Genomic DNA, 16,194 nt, shown 5'->3' on the forward strand with positions numbered 1-16,194 from the left:
ACGGCGGAGTGGAAGGATGCCGTGAAGAGTTGTCTGAATGTATGTATGTATGTGTGTGTGTGAGTCGAGGCGATTTCGTCGTGGCGCCGCTTCGCTCTTTGATCGCGCATGCGGTTTGAAGGTCAGAGACTTCACCTGTTGTGCTTCGTGTCGTCTTGAGACGATGCAGCGCGCGGTGTTGTATGGTGAAGGAGGAACAGCGGAGTTCTCGTGCGTCGTCGCGCTGGTCTTTCTTCATCTACAGTCGCACGCGAAGCTCCCTTTCCCCTCCCTTCCTCCCCTCCGCCTCTGTCCCTCTATCGTTGATGTGAACCACCCCTTTTTCTCGCCTTCACTGCAGCATCACTTGTCATCGCTGCCACCCACATTCGCTCACAACTAGGTGCTTGCGTCGGTCTCTGACATCTTTTTTTTCGCTGTTACTGGGGTTGCTGCTGCCTGTCGTCGTGGCGCCGTTGCAACTCTGCATCTGCCCAATCGGTCACACGCGCGACTTCACGGCTGAAGTAGTTGCCGTGTTGCGCATGTGTGATTGACTGGGGCTGCACAACAGCAGCGACACACAAGCGAGAAGAACACCGTAGACGGGCATTATCTGCCTTGTTTAGAGTGTCGGCTTAGATGATAGAACTGCACCCACGCCTTCTCGCTGACCTCGCTCGACAACCACAACGACAGCAGCGAGCTCCGTTCGTACGCGCGTAGGCGAGCCGCGTTCTCCTCGCCCAGCTGCTCTGCGTCTCGCGTATTTCTGTGTTGTGCGTGTTGCTACCCCTCATCATGCCTTCCACCACAACCCGCACGGGGTGTTTCTCTCGCGTCTTCGGTTTTTTCACGCATCAGCGTCGTTGAGCGTCTGGCCTCCGCATCATCCTCATTTTACCATCACTTCTCGTCACTTGCCAGCACTTCACCCCCCGTCTCTCTCTTCTCCGGCCCGTCTTGTGCCCTCTTCCCCTCCCTCTGTTTGCATTCATCTTGCGGACGTTGACCACAGCACCCCTTTTTTTCGTGTTGTTGGCGGCATCGGTACTCGGCATCTCCTGGAGGCGCTCCCTCGGCGCATGCCGGCAAACCTTCCCACGCGTGCAAGCGAATAAGCAGCACAGGTTCTCCGGTGCCCCTTCATCCTTTTAGTGCTTTTACCGTACGTCTTGCCTTCTCTCGCCATGTCGAACGCCAAGAACGGATCGGAGACGACGTACTTCACTGCCATCGCCAACCGCGACGTTGAGGCACTGAAGGCGCTCATCGCGCAGAACCGCAACGTGAACGAGGTGGCGCAGGACCCGGTGCTGTATCACCGTACGCCGCTGCACATATGCGTCTGGGAAAACTTCGTGGAGGGTGCGAAGCTGCTACTGGACGCGGGTGCGGATGTGAACGCTCTTGACGACCTGCACGACTCCCCGTACCTGCTTTCCGGCGCTGAGGGGCGGCAGGAGATCATGGAGCACATCTACAAGAACGCTGAGCGAACCATGCGGTACGGAAGCCAGACGAGCCTCCGCATGAAGACGAGCGTGCCGGACCACTCCATCGTCAACCGGTTTGGCGGATCTGCACTGATCCCCGCCTGCGAGCGTGGTCACGTGGAGATGGTGCGCCTGCTTCTGCAGAAGGGTGTCGACGTGAACCACTACAACTACTACCACTGGACTGGTCTACTGGAGGCTATCGAGCTTGGCGGCGATGATCGTGAGCACGTCGATATTGTGCGGCTGCTCATCGAGAACGGTGCAGATGTTAACCAGGTGGATGGTGCCGGCAAGACGCCCCTGTATCTCGCGCGCAAGCGCAAGTACAAGCGGATTGCCGCGCTGCTGGAGGCCGCTGGCGGCCACGAGTGATATATACATATATAAGAAGGGACACGGAGGATGCATCCAGGGCAAGGAGGCCATGGAAACCGATCTGCCAGCAGTCGCAAGCGCGCATCAGCCATCAAAGCTCGCACACGACCACACCGGCACCTACACGCGCATCATTCGGGTAAGCAGTGATGCTGCAGTGCAGCACTCCCTTTATTCATACCTTGTTAGAGTGTTTTGCGTGTCTTGCTGCTTTCAAGTCGTTCGGTGAGACCCCAGCGGCCTTTCGCCACTCGCTTGTGCCGCTCCGCCGATCCTTCTCCCTCGCGCGCCATGCGCGACACTACTGAGGCTTCTTTTCGACCTCCGTCGGTGAGCCACCTCTGAAAGTGGGCTCGCACCCCCGGATGCCAGGGAGGAGGGCACACCTCTCGATGCATGGCATCACAGGGCCCAGCACACCCCCTCTCTGAGCGAGAGCACAACCGCCCCTCCCCTCCACCCGTGCCAATACCCACCTACCTCTAGCGCTGGCAGGGTCAGGCGCCTACGATGCGAGGAGGTGACAGATACTGATTGCTGCTGATGTCGGCGGCCAGGCCCTGGATGGCGTGGCGTCGGAGCGACCTGCTGCAGTGCACGCGTCTGACCCACCCGCATGATGGGCAGCGTGTCCGCGCGACCCGAGCGTATCTGACCCCCGGCCCTCACACTGCCTACTGGTGGGTGGGGAGCCTGAGCCACCGCGAGGGATGCAGCACGTGGCGACCGGCACGAGGGTAGCTGCTGCGAGGCGACCTGCGGGGCGGCGGTGGTGGCCCGTGCTTGAGGCGGAAGCCGTGCTTGGACGACTGAGCCGGCGTATTGCTGTAGCGCGTCTCTAGGGCTGCTTCGCACGACGCGATGTGGTGGGGGCGTGTGATCGGCCGTGTAGTGGCGGAGTGGTGGTGGTGGTGGTGGTGGTGGTGGTGGGGGCTTCGAGCTCACGCGCCCCACGGCGGCGAAAAAGAAAAGGATGAAGAGTGGCCCCGCGCATCTCTGTGCGCTTCTCTCTCTCCTTGCGGGCGTGCGCAGGTGTTTGGGCATCACGTTGTTGTTGTAACGTTTTCGGCTTGCTACCTTCTTTGACGTCGTGCCCTCTTTCTCTTTTTTTATCGGCTGATGGTTGTATGTGTGTGTCTGTCTGGTTGTGTGTGTGTGTGTGTCTCTGTCTGGTTGTGTGTGCGTGGGCTTCACTCGATGACAGCTCTCTCGTCCGCTTTTTTTTTGTTGGCTTTGTATTTCTCCCCCTCCCTTCACCACGTCGCTTGCACGCTCCCTCTCCTGCGGCAGCGGCCGAACAGCTCGAAATGTGAAAGGGATGGGGGAGAGAGAAAGCGAGCTAGTGGACAGTGCTCGAGGCAGAGGCAGAACACGGTGACATGTGCGCACCTTCCTGGGGTAGGAATGGGTCTGTGCTGGGCGCTGCAATGCACGATGTGTGTGTGTGTGTGTGTGGGCAAGGCCACTCGTACGCCGTCTGCGCCAAGCACAGAGGAACACACTGTAGGCGACTCCACGAATAGCCGCGCGTGCTCTGCACACGAAAGGCGCTTGCAGCAGAGTCGAGAAGAAAAACGGGTCCGTCCTTGCGTTTCTGCGCAGGTGTCTCCTGTGGTTCCGATCGTCTGGCCCTTCTCCCTCTTGTGCTCATCTTTCCGTCACCATCGCCAGCAACGCACCTTCGCAACCACAAAAAAAAGCAAAGCTTCTCTTCCTTGATCTCTCCACCCGAGCAGTCGCGCGGATAGCCACGCCTACGCAGCTAGGCGAATCATAAAAAGGCAAAACAACAGATACAGAGAACAGCGCAGCGGGTGAAACGATGGACCCGACTCTGAAGGAGCTGCTGCACGCCAACCTGGAGTGGATTTTTGTCGGCGGCAAGGGCGGCGTGGGCAAAACAACCACCTCTTGTGCGTTGGCTACCTTGTTTGCCACGACGCCAATCAGCGATGCCGCGTCGCCAGGAGGCACGCGGCCGCGACGGGTGCTGCTGATCTCGACGGATCCTGCGCACAACCTCAGTGACGCCTTCAACCAGCGCTTCGGCCCACATCCGACACCGGTGAAAGGGCTGGAGGAATCCTTGGCTGCCATGGAGGTGGATCCGAAGAACTTCACCCACGGTGCGTTGATGAGCTCCCTGACAGGGGCGAAGAGTGACGGCAGTGCTTCGTCCTTGTCCGCGGAAGCGGAGGCAGACGCCGCCCAGCACACCGCCAGCTTTGCTCGTATTGGTGCAGTTCTCAAGGAGGCGGCGCGCACGATGCCCGGCATCGACGAGATCTCTGTGTTTGCAGAAATTCTGCACTACGTCCGCACGCTGTTCTACGACCTGCTCATCTTCGACACCGCGCCGACGGGCCACACGCTGCGCCTGCTGGCATTGCCACAGACACTGAGCAGTACGTTTGACAAGTTGATGAGCCTGGAGGGCTTGGCGCCGATGATAGAGGCGGCCTCGCACCTTATCGGCACCAACCTCGGAGCTCTCGGTGGTGCTTGTGGTGACACCGCGGGCTCCTGCGAGCAAGCAACAGCTGCGCCTTCGCTGTCGAGCGCAGCTCCCGGCGAAGGCTCAGCGGCTGCGGCCTCGTCGCAGAGCAGGTGGTGCATCACCGCAGACGAAGTCCGCTCGACAGCGCTTCACTGGCGTCAGACGATGGAGGAGGTGCAGGCTCGCTTCAATGACCCGAACCGCACCAGCTTCGTCTGCGTCTGCATTGCCGAGTTTTTGAGCGTCTACGAGACAGAGAGGCTTGTGCAGGAGCTCATGAAGTACAACATTGGCTGCGACAGCATCGTGGTGAACCAGCTCGTGCTGAAGCCGTCGTCAGAGCCGCCGTGTCGCATGTGCTCGGCTCGACAAAAGATTCAGGCGAAGTACCTTGAGCAGATTGATCTCCTGTACGAGGACTTCCACGTCGTGAAGATGCCGCTGCTCAGTGACGAGGTGCGCGGCGTCCCGGCTCTGAAGAAGTTTGCGCGCTTCTTGCAGGAGCCGTACAGTCCGGACACACATGGCTACATCGACGTCCAGGAGCCTTGCTAATGAGCCAGCGTGTGTCGATGTCGATGCTGGAGAAAGGGCATCCCAAATCCGCGTGGGGGCGAGGGTTCCCACGCTGTGCTGATGACAGGACTGTGTGCTCGTGCGAGCGCTCTCGACAGGGCCAGGGAAGGGTCGGGAGTGCGTGGGAGATGGGCGGGCCAGATGCACGGGCCCTCCAGCTGCTCTGGCGCCGTTTTTCTTTGCTCCTTTGATGCTCGTCTGCCGGGCCCTTGTTCTGTGCGACGCCGTGCTACGGCAGGAAAGCGAGCGACATACGAATCACACTTTTCGGCCCCGCCCTTTTCCCTGGCACACCACACATGTGAGCACACCCGATGACGCAGAAAACCGGCTGACACACGCACATGATGTGCGCGTGCACACAGCGACGCTCGCGTTTGCGTGCACTTCTACGCGTCGTCTTTTGGGGAGGGGAGGGCATTTTTTTTTTGACCGAATTCCTGTCGCCACCGCCTCCCTTGCGACGCCTGGCCACGCGGCGCCCTTCAACGATCAGTGGGTGCTGCAGCTGTGGCTGTTGCTAACGGATAACATCGAGCAAGCTGCCTACTCTCTTGGTTCGTCGCACAGCTCGACCACGCCTCATCACGGTCATGTAGCCCGGCAAAGGTATAGAAGCCCGACTCTCGTGGAGAGGACGGCGCTCGTGTGCGTGCTCGTGGTTGTGAGCCCATTGGTCACCACATGTGCGTCGAGTAGCTGGCCATACTATTCCTCTCTGATGACTGTCTGCTGCCTCGCCCGTACCCCGTGCTCGCCAACGAGCGGGTAGAGAGCGGCGGACCCGTGCAGAAGAATGGTGGTGGTTGTGGTGCAAGCGTGAGGCCACACGCAGAGGTACAGGCGGAGAGGCACACACGTAGGTGAGGCGCTCTACCGCACTGCTTCGGCGTGGTGCGGTGCTCATCGACTCTGGACGTCCACGTTCTGCTTTATGTGTTTGAATTTTGCTTCGCCTCCCGCTTGCGTATTTCGGCGCTGCTTTTCTCCTACTCGTCTTATCATCCCTCTTTTGTTGGGCTTCCCCACCCATCCGCCTCCCGCGTCTCGCTCTTCTGTTGGCTACTCAATCGGTGCCTGCACAGCGGCCGACCAACACACACACACACACACACACACACACGCGCGCGCGCACATGGTCAGCACAAGCAGTCACAATCCGCCAAGAGCGAACACGTGAAGCACAGTTCTAAGCCGTTGCCTCCGCACAGGCCACCATCGCACGACGATAAGGCGGCGAGAGAGGAAGAAGGGTAGGGGCTTTTGTAGCCTCTCTCTCTCTCTCCTCTCTCTCTCTCTCTCCTCTCTCTCTCTCCTCTCTCTCTCTCTCCTCTCTCTCTCTCTCCTCTCTCTCTCTCCTCTCTCTCTCTCTCCTCTCGACAGCGACGCACCAATAGAGGTCCTCCGGAAACCAAACCAAACCGAAGAGAGGAGGAGGAGGAGGAGGAGACAACGGTGACGCGACTGAGCGACAGCACGGCAACGTGTGCGTGTGTGCGTATCGTGTACGCTTCTTGCCTTCCTTGTTATTGTTGTTGTTCTCGGGTGTGTGAGAGCGAGGCAGGTGGGCAAGAGCGGCTGCGGCACTCCGCTTGCTCATCTCCTTCGGACCTTCTTCGACCTGCATTCATCCCTGCCCGCTCTCTTCTGCACGTCCCCGCCCTCACGCGCACAGACGTCAGGAGACGCAGGTGTGTGTGGAGGAGGAGGAGGAGGAGGGGGTAGGCAAAAAAAAGCTTTCCTCCAATCCTCCCGCCCTCCCCTTCCATTGCCATCTTTCGTGCTTTCACACACCACGGTCATGTAGACCCCGTCACCCTCCTCCTCAGACACTCGCACAGCCCGCCATTTTCTTTTCCAAGGACGGCTCAGCCCTCCTAGCGGCATGCCCGGGTGCCACGTACCTCCTGCACGACCGACGCGCGGCGTCGGTGCCCGCTCCTTTGAGGATGGCTCGCTGATATCCACCACATCTCCGCCGGCAAGCACCATACCCGACGCTACCTGCAAGCGTGCATCAAGTCTCAGTAGAAAGCAACTGCAGCAGCGCCGGGAGGAGCAGCTGCGCCATGCCCTAGAGCACACAAGCCCGTCCCAGGCGGAAGTATCTGCCGTAGCAGGCGCGGCCTACGTGCAAGCGCTGATGACGCTCATTGATCAGCATGAGACGACTGTGCAGCAGGTGATAGATAAGATTGACTTCCTGCGTGGGGAGCGAGAGGCTCGATACACCGAATTCAAGCAGGAAACGCAGCAGCGTGAGGCTGAGCTGCAACACCTGCGTAACGAGCGCTCCGACCTGTCTCTGCAGGTACAGGAGGAACGTGAGCGGTCGACGCGGCTGCTGCACGAGAACACAGCACTCTACGCGCATCAAGCCGAGCAGCGAGAGCAACTTGGAAAGCTTGTGGAGTTGTGCCGCGCACGCGGGCGGCGACTGCGCGCTCTCAGCAACCAAAATTCCAGAGCAGCGGGGAGTACCTCGCACCGGCGGAGGTCGATGGAGACCGACGCCGGTGCATCAACAGGGGCCTCGTGTGACGACGCGAGAGCCGCAGATTTCGGGGATGAAGCGAGCACTCTAGAGCTGAGCAGGACGGAGGTTGGCACAAAGGGCGCTGGTGCCGCCGCAATGGCGGCCGCCTGCTCGCCTTCGCCTGCGCTCGCGTCTCCACCGGCATCGATGAGCATACACAAGGCTGTCGGCGCCACCGCCTCTGCTCGGCGGCCGGCACTGTCGCCGTCGCCGGCTGCGCTGGGCAATGTCGCCGAAGATGCCGAGATGGCAGCGTTGCTCAACGTGCCGTACAAGTTGCAGGTGCCCAGCACTCCGTTTGGTCCGTCGGCGCACACCATCACGGCGAACACGGCAGCCACAGCGCACCTGCTGGCCCTCAACGAAGAAGTAAACATGCTTCGCCAGCAACTGGAAGAGCAGCGCATCACGTACGAGCAGGAGCGCGGCGTGAGGACCACTGAGAACGACGAGCTACACCGTCGGCATCTCGAGAAGGAGGCCAAATACCTCGCAACGATTGATCAGCTCGAAGTGCTGCATGAGGAGAGCCTGCGCGACTTGGTGCAGTATCGCCACACCACAGAAAAGCAGCTTCGCGATGTTCGCGGGCAGGTGGATTGGCTGCGCGCAGCACTGCAGGAGGCGCTCGATCTGGCGGAGAAGGAGCGTCGCCGGCAGCACAACGAGGTTTACGCTACGGAACAGCGCATGTCACGCCAGTATTACCCCAAGGTGCAGTCCTTGCACGCAGAGCTGGAGGAATGCCGCCGCGGTGCCCTCGCACAAGCGCAGGAAAACGCCAAAGTCATCGCTCAAAAAGATGCGCTCGTGGCCGAGCTGCGACACAAGCTCAAGGCTGAGGTGAGCCACCGAAGGCGCATAGAGGAGCGCTACCAGCTGGAGATGAAAGGTGTGCACAGCGAGCTGGACCTGATGCGGCAGTCACTGCGGCAGATGGAGCGGCGGGTGTACTACCGCGATGTGCGCGATCAGGCCTCTGAGGAGGCACAGCACGAGCTTGAGCGGTACTATGACTAGAAACGCCAAAGAGCCCCTTCAGAATCGCTGGTGGGGAGGAAAAGGGTGTGGCAGAGGATCGGAAGAGGCAGGAGCGTGCATACATGAAGCAAGAAGCCGAGCAACAGCGACGCAGGAGCAGGCCGCACCATATCAAGCGGCTCGTCGTTTCGAATATGGTGCCTGTGTGTCTGTGTTGGACTACCCACCCCCCTGTTACGCGGTCTTCTCCCATTCTCTTTTCGGCTTGACCATGCATCGTGCTCTTACTTGCCGGTCGTCAAGCATTTTCGCTCTCGCTCCCTCGCAGGGGAGAGAAGGAGGGGGGGGGAGTCCGTCATTTCCACTTCTTTCATGGCTTGGCGTGCGCATACCTCTGCGCCTCGCGCCGTAGCTCCTCGGCTGCAGTGAAGGCGAACTGGTAAGCGAGTTCGCTTGCGTGGTCTCTCCTTGCTTGTGTTCGTTGCGTTTTCTGGTGTACTTGCTCTCTGCCGTCGGTGTGTGTATGTGTCGTTGCTTTTCCTTTGCCGTGGTGCGCGCGTGTAGACCTTAGGTCCGTGTCCAGGGAAGAGTGGCGTGACGAGGCCTTCCCTGCTGAAGTGCAACAGAGAGACTGCCACAAGTGCTGGAAGGAACTGACACAACAACACAAAAAAACTAATGAACATACGGGGATCGGCCCCTCCCTCTCTCCCTCCCGCTTCCGGTGCCCTACTTCACGGCCACCGGGTGTCATCTCCGTTTTATCGCTGCGCCTCCCCATTCCATCCTCCACCCATACATGCGTGCATCCTGTGACTGAGCGCTGGCGCTGCCCCCGTCCTTGCGTTTTTAAAATTCCGCTTGTTTTTCTCGCGTGACTATAGGCGAGGCGAAGCGACGAGGAGGCTGGTCAAGGGTAAGGCTGCCGTTTGCAGCCCTTGCACCACGAGCAGCGAGACCGAATACGCTTGCGTGTGTGGGGTGGTGGTGATGCTGGTGGCCGCCCGCCGCATCTCCGGACGTCTTTCAACCTTCTTGCTTTCATGTATTGATGACCCACGCTCAAACCCCTTCCTCATTGCTATGATTCTCTCTCTGCGCGCACCACGATGGATGGCGCCCTCCCTCTTCCCTTCTGACCAAACATGCACACACGCACCCACGCAGCAGCTGTCAGGGAAAAAGAAGAGGAGAAGCAGCGAGACGGAAAAAAAAACAAAAGAAACCACAAAGGCAGGAAGAGAGGGAGAGGCACCTACGCGGCCACTTGCGCACCTTCCCTTCACGAGGCATACACGACGGCGTGCGCGTGCCTGTGCACGGCTCCTGCGCCCTCCCTCCCTTCCATCACAGAGATTCTACCATTTATTTTTCTTTTTTCGTTTCGTGTTTCGCATCAACTTTCTTTTTCTCGCTTGCGTTTTTTTTTTGTTATTTTGTTTTGTTTTTGTTTCTTGGTTTCGTCTTCCCCCGCTTTTTTCAGAGCAACTCCTCCCCACTTCGCTTTCGTCCTGCCAACCGGCTCGCGCGCCGCTGTGCCGTGTGCTGTGCCGCCCCATATCCCCTCTTGACACCGTTTTTTTTGTTTGTTTGTTTGTTTTTGTTTGTTTGCGTCGGCTTCGCACGGGAGTGGAAAGCCGAGAGCGAAGCGTGCGACGGTGCGTGGTGAAGTGGGTCGAAAACCGAAGGCAACGAAACAGAAGCACAGACGAAGACGCACAAGAGAGTATTAGGCACACCCGGTAACACAAAACGAAGGAGAGCACGTCTAGACATATTGCTCTGCTCTGCTCTGCTCTTGCGTGAAGGCGCGCACGCGGTTGCACGCACAGCTGCAGGCACACGCGCACTTCAGTTCACCTAACCAAACGCAGACACGTGCACACGCAAGAGCGGCAGGCAATTTCGCAGCAGCGGAGGAGGAAAGGAGGGGGGGAGGTCATTGTGTGGTGCGGCCAGCAGAGGTGTATAAGCTGTTCTTGTCCTCCTTCCCCGGTCTCCTGCTTTCTGCCTCCTTTTCTGTCCATTCGCGGCCTTGGAAAAACGGAGTCTCGCTGGACCCTCCTCCCCCCGCCCCTGGCAACCACCTCCCTCCCTCCCTCCCTCTCTCTTGCGCACCAGATTTTCTGCTAGTTAATGAGTACATATACGAATACGAAATACCTGCCATTTTTTTTTGTTGTTTCCTGTCTTTCACGCCTCTACGCCGCGCCGCTTCCCCTCCGGATTATATCTGACCTGGTCTCTCTCTGCCTCACGCTCTCTATCGGCTCCCACCCTCTCCTGTTCCCGTCGGTGGGTTTGGGGCGACGACTGCCACGGTGCGCATCACTGACTCCTTCGTGGTCTTGACCTCCGCCCCACGTTTTTCTTTCTCTGTCTCTCTGTCTCTCTCACCCAACCCGTTTGTACCCCCCCCCCCCCTCCTCCTCCTCTCTTGTTGGATCACCGCCGTGTTTCTTCGTCGGGTGCGCGTGTGCGTGTGGGAGCTGTTGGCGATCTTTTTTTTGCCAACGCGGCCCGTGGGTGCGTCTCCCCTCCCCTGCCCTCCCCAGTCGCTTTTTTTTTGTTCCTCAGTTTCACTCCTCATTGGTCTGCAGCGTTTGTGTTCTTTTTCGCTTGGAGAAGGTTGCCTTACGCTTCATCACTCTGTACAGTACTCCCCCGTCACTGTTTGTTTTACGTAACACACACACACACACACACACATACATACATACATACATACACACATACGCATACACATACACATACACACACGGTGTGTGTGTATGTGTATGTGTGCTGTCTTCCGGTCGGGTCTCTTGCACCAGGAGCTACTTCTGCCGCCTGCGCGTTTTTCGGCTGTCCTTCTCTCCTTCCCTTCTTCTCTCTCGTTGTCGTCTTGTCACGGTCTTTGACCGCTGCCGCGCCGCGCCGCTAGGGAGAGACAGGTGTGTGTGTGTGTGTACCGTTGGGTTAGAATTCGATCGAATTCCCTCTCACGTGCCGAATCTTGGAAGAGGTCGGGGAGCACCGGCAACGTCGTGCGAGTTCGTGGCCGTTTCACGCGGGACTTTCTCCTACTTGTACCCTTTCGTGTGTTTCTTTTGCAGCGCCCTAATCTATTTTTCTTGCTTTCTACACTTGTGTTTGTCTCGACGGGGTGTGCGGTGGTGGTGGTGGTGGTGGTATGTGCGTGAGTGTGGGTGCGCGTGCTATGCAGATCCGCGCTCCCTCCTTCCTGTGTAGGCACACGTAGCAAGCAAAAAAAAACAAGAAAGAAAAAAGAACGTGTACACGCAAACGCTGACAGAGGCACTTCACGCGGACAGAGAGCGCAGCGCGGAGGCAGACACGTGTCTCGATCGTGGCGTCATGCCCCCAAAGCGCTACCCCAACCGCCTCTTGGTGCTGTGCGCCTCCATCAACGATGTCACAGCATGGCCGTTTTGGAAGTTCTTGCAGATGAAGAAGATTCGCGGCGTGACGGACATGGCGCTGCTCGCCTTCAACAGCGACGGCGGCAGCTTCGAGGCTCGCATTGACGGCGACAAATACCAGCTCAAGAACTATGCCAAGGTTCGCGGCTACCAGCATGACATGTTTGAGAGCTTCGTGCATCGCTGGCACGATCCGGGCCGAAGCTATTTTGTGTATGGCGGGCATGGCATGGGTGACTATGTGGAGCTAGAACAGAACCGTGTCTCGCTGCAGGTGCACGAGCTCGCCGACGTCTTCGGCACGCGTGTCTTCGAAGCAGTGCTCTTTGACGCCTGCTTCATGGCGAACATCGACTGCGCCTATCATCTGCGCCACAACACGCGGTACATCGGTGCCTGCGAGGGGTACATGTGGGAGCCTGACACGGCCCTCGACTACCATGTCTTCAACACCCACAACGCGAGCGCCATGAGCCGCTTCAAAGACCCGCTGCACATCCTCCGTGTTATTCAGACGGACTACTGCAGCAAGGCGCCACGTGGCGACTTCACCATCATCGACACCACGCACATCGCGGCGCTGCGGCAGTACGTGCAGGAGCACGTCATGCAGCGTGTTTATGACCGGGCGACCTTCTACAGCTTACCGCAGCGAGAGCGACTGCAGCAAATCGCCGAGGCGTCGATTCAGGCGTCGATATCTCAGTTTGGCCACCCCGGCGGTGACACCAACGTGATTAATGGCGTTGGCAGTGGCACTGACCGCCCGCGCACCGCCCCATCGTCACCCGAGGTGCTTGCACTTTCCGCCGCCGGCAGACCGACGCGGCGGCAGCGAATGCTGCAGGCGATTCAGTTTGAGCACTCGCTGTACCCGTCGGAGGTCGACGACAAGCAGCTGCTCGACCTCAAGTCGTATCTCACTGACATGCTGCACGAGGAGCAGCAGCTAAAGGCGTGGGAGGCAGCGGCGCTGGGGCCGCAGCGCCGCATTGCGGCGGGTCGCCGCCGCGTGCGAAGTGATGCACTGCAGCATGGTGGCAGCTCCGGCATCGCCGCCCCCTCCACCGCCTCGTCCTCCTTCGCCGTCTGGAAGGCGCCGCCGTCGCGGGCGCTGTTTGCTGATCGGCACGGGCGGCCGCCTGCTGCCAGTTCTGCAGAGTGCTCGCCGTCCATCAACGGTGGCCCAGCCGCAGCACACGACACGCAGAAGGGGGCGACGGCGCTCTCTCCTCCAGTCCTTGCGACCACTCCAACGAAGGCAGCACCGCCGCCTCCGTCTCTCTCCACCTCTTACAAGGGCAGCGCGCAGGAGGGGCTAGATCTTTTCTACCAGGTTGTCGTGAGCCACATCCCACCGAAGGCCGCTTCCATCTACGCGACCCAGCTCGGGGGGTTATCCTTTACGGTGCACGAGTACAGTGCCATGTCGCGGCCGGCAGAGCCGTGGTTGGTGGGCTCGAAGAGGTTGCTGAAGCGCCGGGCAAAGCAATTCCTGAAGAACGGCGAACTCTCGGAGGTGGTGATGGAGTCCCCGAAGGCGAGCGCGTCCGTCACCAGCGCTGCCCTCGTGGCAGCCGTCGACAAGGTGACAGCAACGGCGGCGGCGGTGACGGGTGCTTCTGCAGGAAAACCCGAGCCTGCGACTTCCGCCGCCGCGCTGCCGCTGTCACCCAGAGCACACATGCCCTCCACGGATCAGCGTCTGCGTTTCACGAGCAGCGGTAATGGCACAGACAGCGACAGCTCCTTGTCACTGAGCTTGTCCGTACCGCTCTCCACTTCCTCCACGGATGCATACAACAACAGCATGAAAACGGTAATTCTCGACTCGCCACAGCGGGCTGCCTCCTATACATCGTTACCCAACTCCAAAGAACGTACAAGCGCCTGCTGAGGGCAAGAGAGCGCAACGGTTAGGAGCGTCGCTGGAGAGTGTGCCCCCGGATGCCAGGGAGGAGGGCACACCTCTCGATGCATGGCATCACAGGGCCCAGCACACCCCCTCTCTGAGCGAGAGCACAACCGCCCCTCCCCTCCACCCGTGCCAATACCCACCTACCTCTAGCGCTGGCAGGGTCAGGCGCCTACGATGCGAGGAGGTGACAGATACTGATTGCTGCTGATGTCGGCGGCCAGGCCCTGGATGGCGTGGCGTCGGAGCGACCTGCTGCAGTGCACGCGTCTGACCCACCCGCATGATGGGCAGCGTGTCCGCGCGACCCGAGCGTATCTGACCCCCGGCCCTCACACTGCCTACTGGTGGGTGGGGAGCCTGAGCCACCGCGAGGGATGCAGCACGTGGCGACCGGCACGACGGTAGCTGCTGCGAGGCGACCTGCGGGGCGGCGGTGGTGGCCCGTGCTTGAGGCGGAAGCCGTGCTTGGACGACTGAGCCGGCGTATTGCTGTAGCGCGTCTCTAGGGCTGCTTCGCACGACGCGATGTGGTGGGGGCGTGTGATCGGCCGTGTAGTGGCGGAGTGGTGGTGGTGGTGGTGGGGGGGCTTCGAGCTCACGCGCCCCACGGCGGCGAAACGGACACGTTAAAGCAAACAAACGAAGAAAAGAAGTAGAGGTTGTGCCTATGCTCGTTTGTGTGCTCCGTCAGCGATGCTTCCCCCCCTCCCCCTTCTCATCCGCCGCACGCCATCCGTGCACGCGTGGGCATGTGCTGGCGTGGCCGTAGAGCAGCAGCGTGTTGTGCTTGCACCGGTGTTTGCGTGTGAACTGTTCGGTTTGGCCTGTACGTGTGACCGCAGTGGCGTTCTGGTTCGTCCGCTGTGCTTGTGTACGTCTCTCTCGTCTGGCTGTACGTGTGTCTCAACTTTTAGCTACTTTGTATCTGTGTCGATGCCACTGGCATGGGTTTCTATGCATCTGTTTCACCGGACTCTTTTTTCACTGTACTACACGATCCTCCACATAAGGCACGCAGGCGTGGCGTGGGAGCCCTTGTACATGTTCTGTGACCAACGAATCAGCCAACCCCCTTCGTCTTGTGCACCTCACGGGTTTCTCTTCTACTTCTCCTGGCCCTCCCCTCGTGACGGCGCAAGCGCTGGTTTCTCGTGTTGTGTGCTTCGCCTCTGGAAAAGGTTATGGATGCGCTTCAGTGCACTCGTGGTTTGGCCGCCCCCCTCCCCCATCCCGCGCCCCACCCCTAACGGTATTGCCACATCTTGTCTGAGGCCCCTGCACCTCTTCCTTCTGCCCCTGCTCCAACCCATCATGGGAAACGGCGTGTGCGTGTCTGCATGGGCGACTGAGGCGTTACATTGTTGTTGTTCTTGCCTTCCCCCTCATGGCTGCTGACTTCCAACGGTTGCGTACGCTCACACTCGACGCCCCGTACACAGACGCGCATGTACACAGCTTCTGTGTGCCTAGTAGAGATATGGAACGGATAAGGGAGCCGATGGCGACGCGTTGCTACGCCACGACGTTGCGGAGGGATATTGCTGTCGCTGCCATTAATGAGGGGGAGGGCGAGGTCCGACAAGAAGGGAGAAGTAGGAAGAAAGCAGAAGGTGGACCCCCCTGGGAGTAACTCTTAGAAAACAAAGACAAACGAAACAGAGAAGCACACGCGCGCCCACTTTGCCGCACGCCTCTTCTGCATGGGGGTAGGGGTGGGTGCGCACGGTAGGCGATGACGCGTTTGTGCCCAGCGATCTGCATGTATGTGCGCGTGGCCGGCGTATGCGACTCTGCGTCATCCAGTCCTCAAGACGATAGCGAAAGCCCAAGGGCAAAGCACGTGGACGAGGGCCACGCTACGGGCGCGTGCACAATGCACAGCGCAGCATTGTGCACGACTTCGCATGGCTTGTCTCATCGTCTTGCTTCAATCGTTTACTTGTGCCTTTCTCGGTGTTCTTCTCCCCCTCCCCCACGACCACGTTTCTCACTGATGTCCTCCCCTCTCTCGTCCATTTCTCCCCCCTGATGGCATAACCTAACGCGTGTGCGCGTCTGCCGCTCTTTGCATGTGTCGGTGTGCTCACCGACCATGGCGTATGTAGCCCTCATTCACGATCGCGTGCGTGCCAGCGCCGACCACCACCACCGCGCACTCATAACAAAAACGAACAAGAAAGGGAGTGCTGCCCAGCGTCACCGAAACGAAAGGTAGGGGGCGGGGGGAGATACGCTGATCGTAGTTTGTTTCGGAAGAGGGAGAAGGTAGAGGCGCACCTCTTAACATATTATCATACACCCTCGGTCCTCCTCTATCTCACCAACGCACGCATACGCGCGCCGACGCTCACCCGAAGGCGGCCTCTACCATCCCAGTTGCTCTCTCCCAGCGTATGTGAGGGTGTGCTCTA

At 59.5% G+C, this 16,194-nt stretch overlaps 4 protein-coding genes across 4 annotated transcripts; all 4 read left to right on the forward strand.

Annotated features, from left to right (window-relative positions):
- Positions 1-1,169: 1,169 nt before the first annotated feature.
- On the forward strand, positions 1,170-1,850 carry LMJF_11_0690 (conserved hypothetical protein; the record flags this gene model as incomplete). Its single annotated transcript, XM_001681487.1, has 1 exon — positions 1,170-1,850. The coding sequence occupies one exon, from the start codon at positions 1,170-1,172 to the stop codon at positions 1,848-1,850; it is 681 nt and encodes a 226-aa protein (XP_001681539.1).
- Positions 1,851-3,675: 1,825 nt separating this feature from the next.
- LMJF_11_0700 (anion-transporting ATPase-like protein) lies at positions 3,676-4,905 on the forward strand (the record flags this gene model as incomplete). Its single annotated transcript, XM_001681488.1, has 1 exon — positions 3,676-4,905. The coding sequence occupies one exon, from the start codon at positions 3,676-3,678 to the stop codon at positions 4,903-4,905; it is 1,230 nt and encodes a 409-aa protein (XP_001681540.1).
- A 2,164-nt stretch (positions 4,906-7,069) lies between these two features.
- Positions 7,070-8,482, forward strand: LMJF_11_0710 (conserved hypothetical protein; the record flags this gene model as incomplete). The annotated part of the gene is made up of 1 exon (XM_001681489.1): positions 7,070-8,482. One exon carries the CDS (start codon positions 7,070-7,072, stop codon positions 8,480-8,482), a length of 1,413 nt encoding a protein of 470 aa, XP_001681541.1.
- Positions 8,483-11,800: 3,318 nt separating this feature from the next.
- LMJF_11_0720 (PUF nine target 1) lies at positions 11,801-13,762 on the forward strand (the record flags this gene model as incomplete). The annotated part of the gene is made up of 1 exon (XM_001681490.1): positions 11,801-13,762. One exon carries the CDS (start codon positions 11,801-11,803, stop codon positions 13,760-13,762), a length of 1,962 nt encoding a protein of 653 aa, XP_001681542.1.
- Positions 13,763-16,194: the final 2,432 nt, after the last annotated feature.

The sequence above is a fragment of the Leishmania major genome, chromosome 11 (assembly GCF_000002725.2).
Source record: "Leishmania major strain Friedlin complete genome, chromosome 11".
Classification (NCBI taxonomy): Eukaryota; Euglenozoa; class Kinetoplastea; order Trypanosomatida; family Trypanosomatidae; genus Leishmania; species Leishmania major.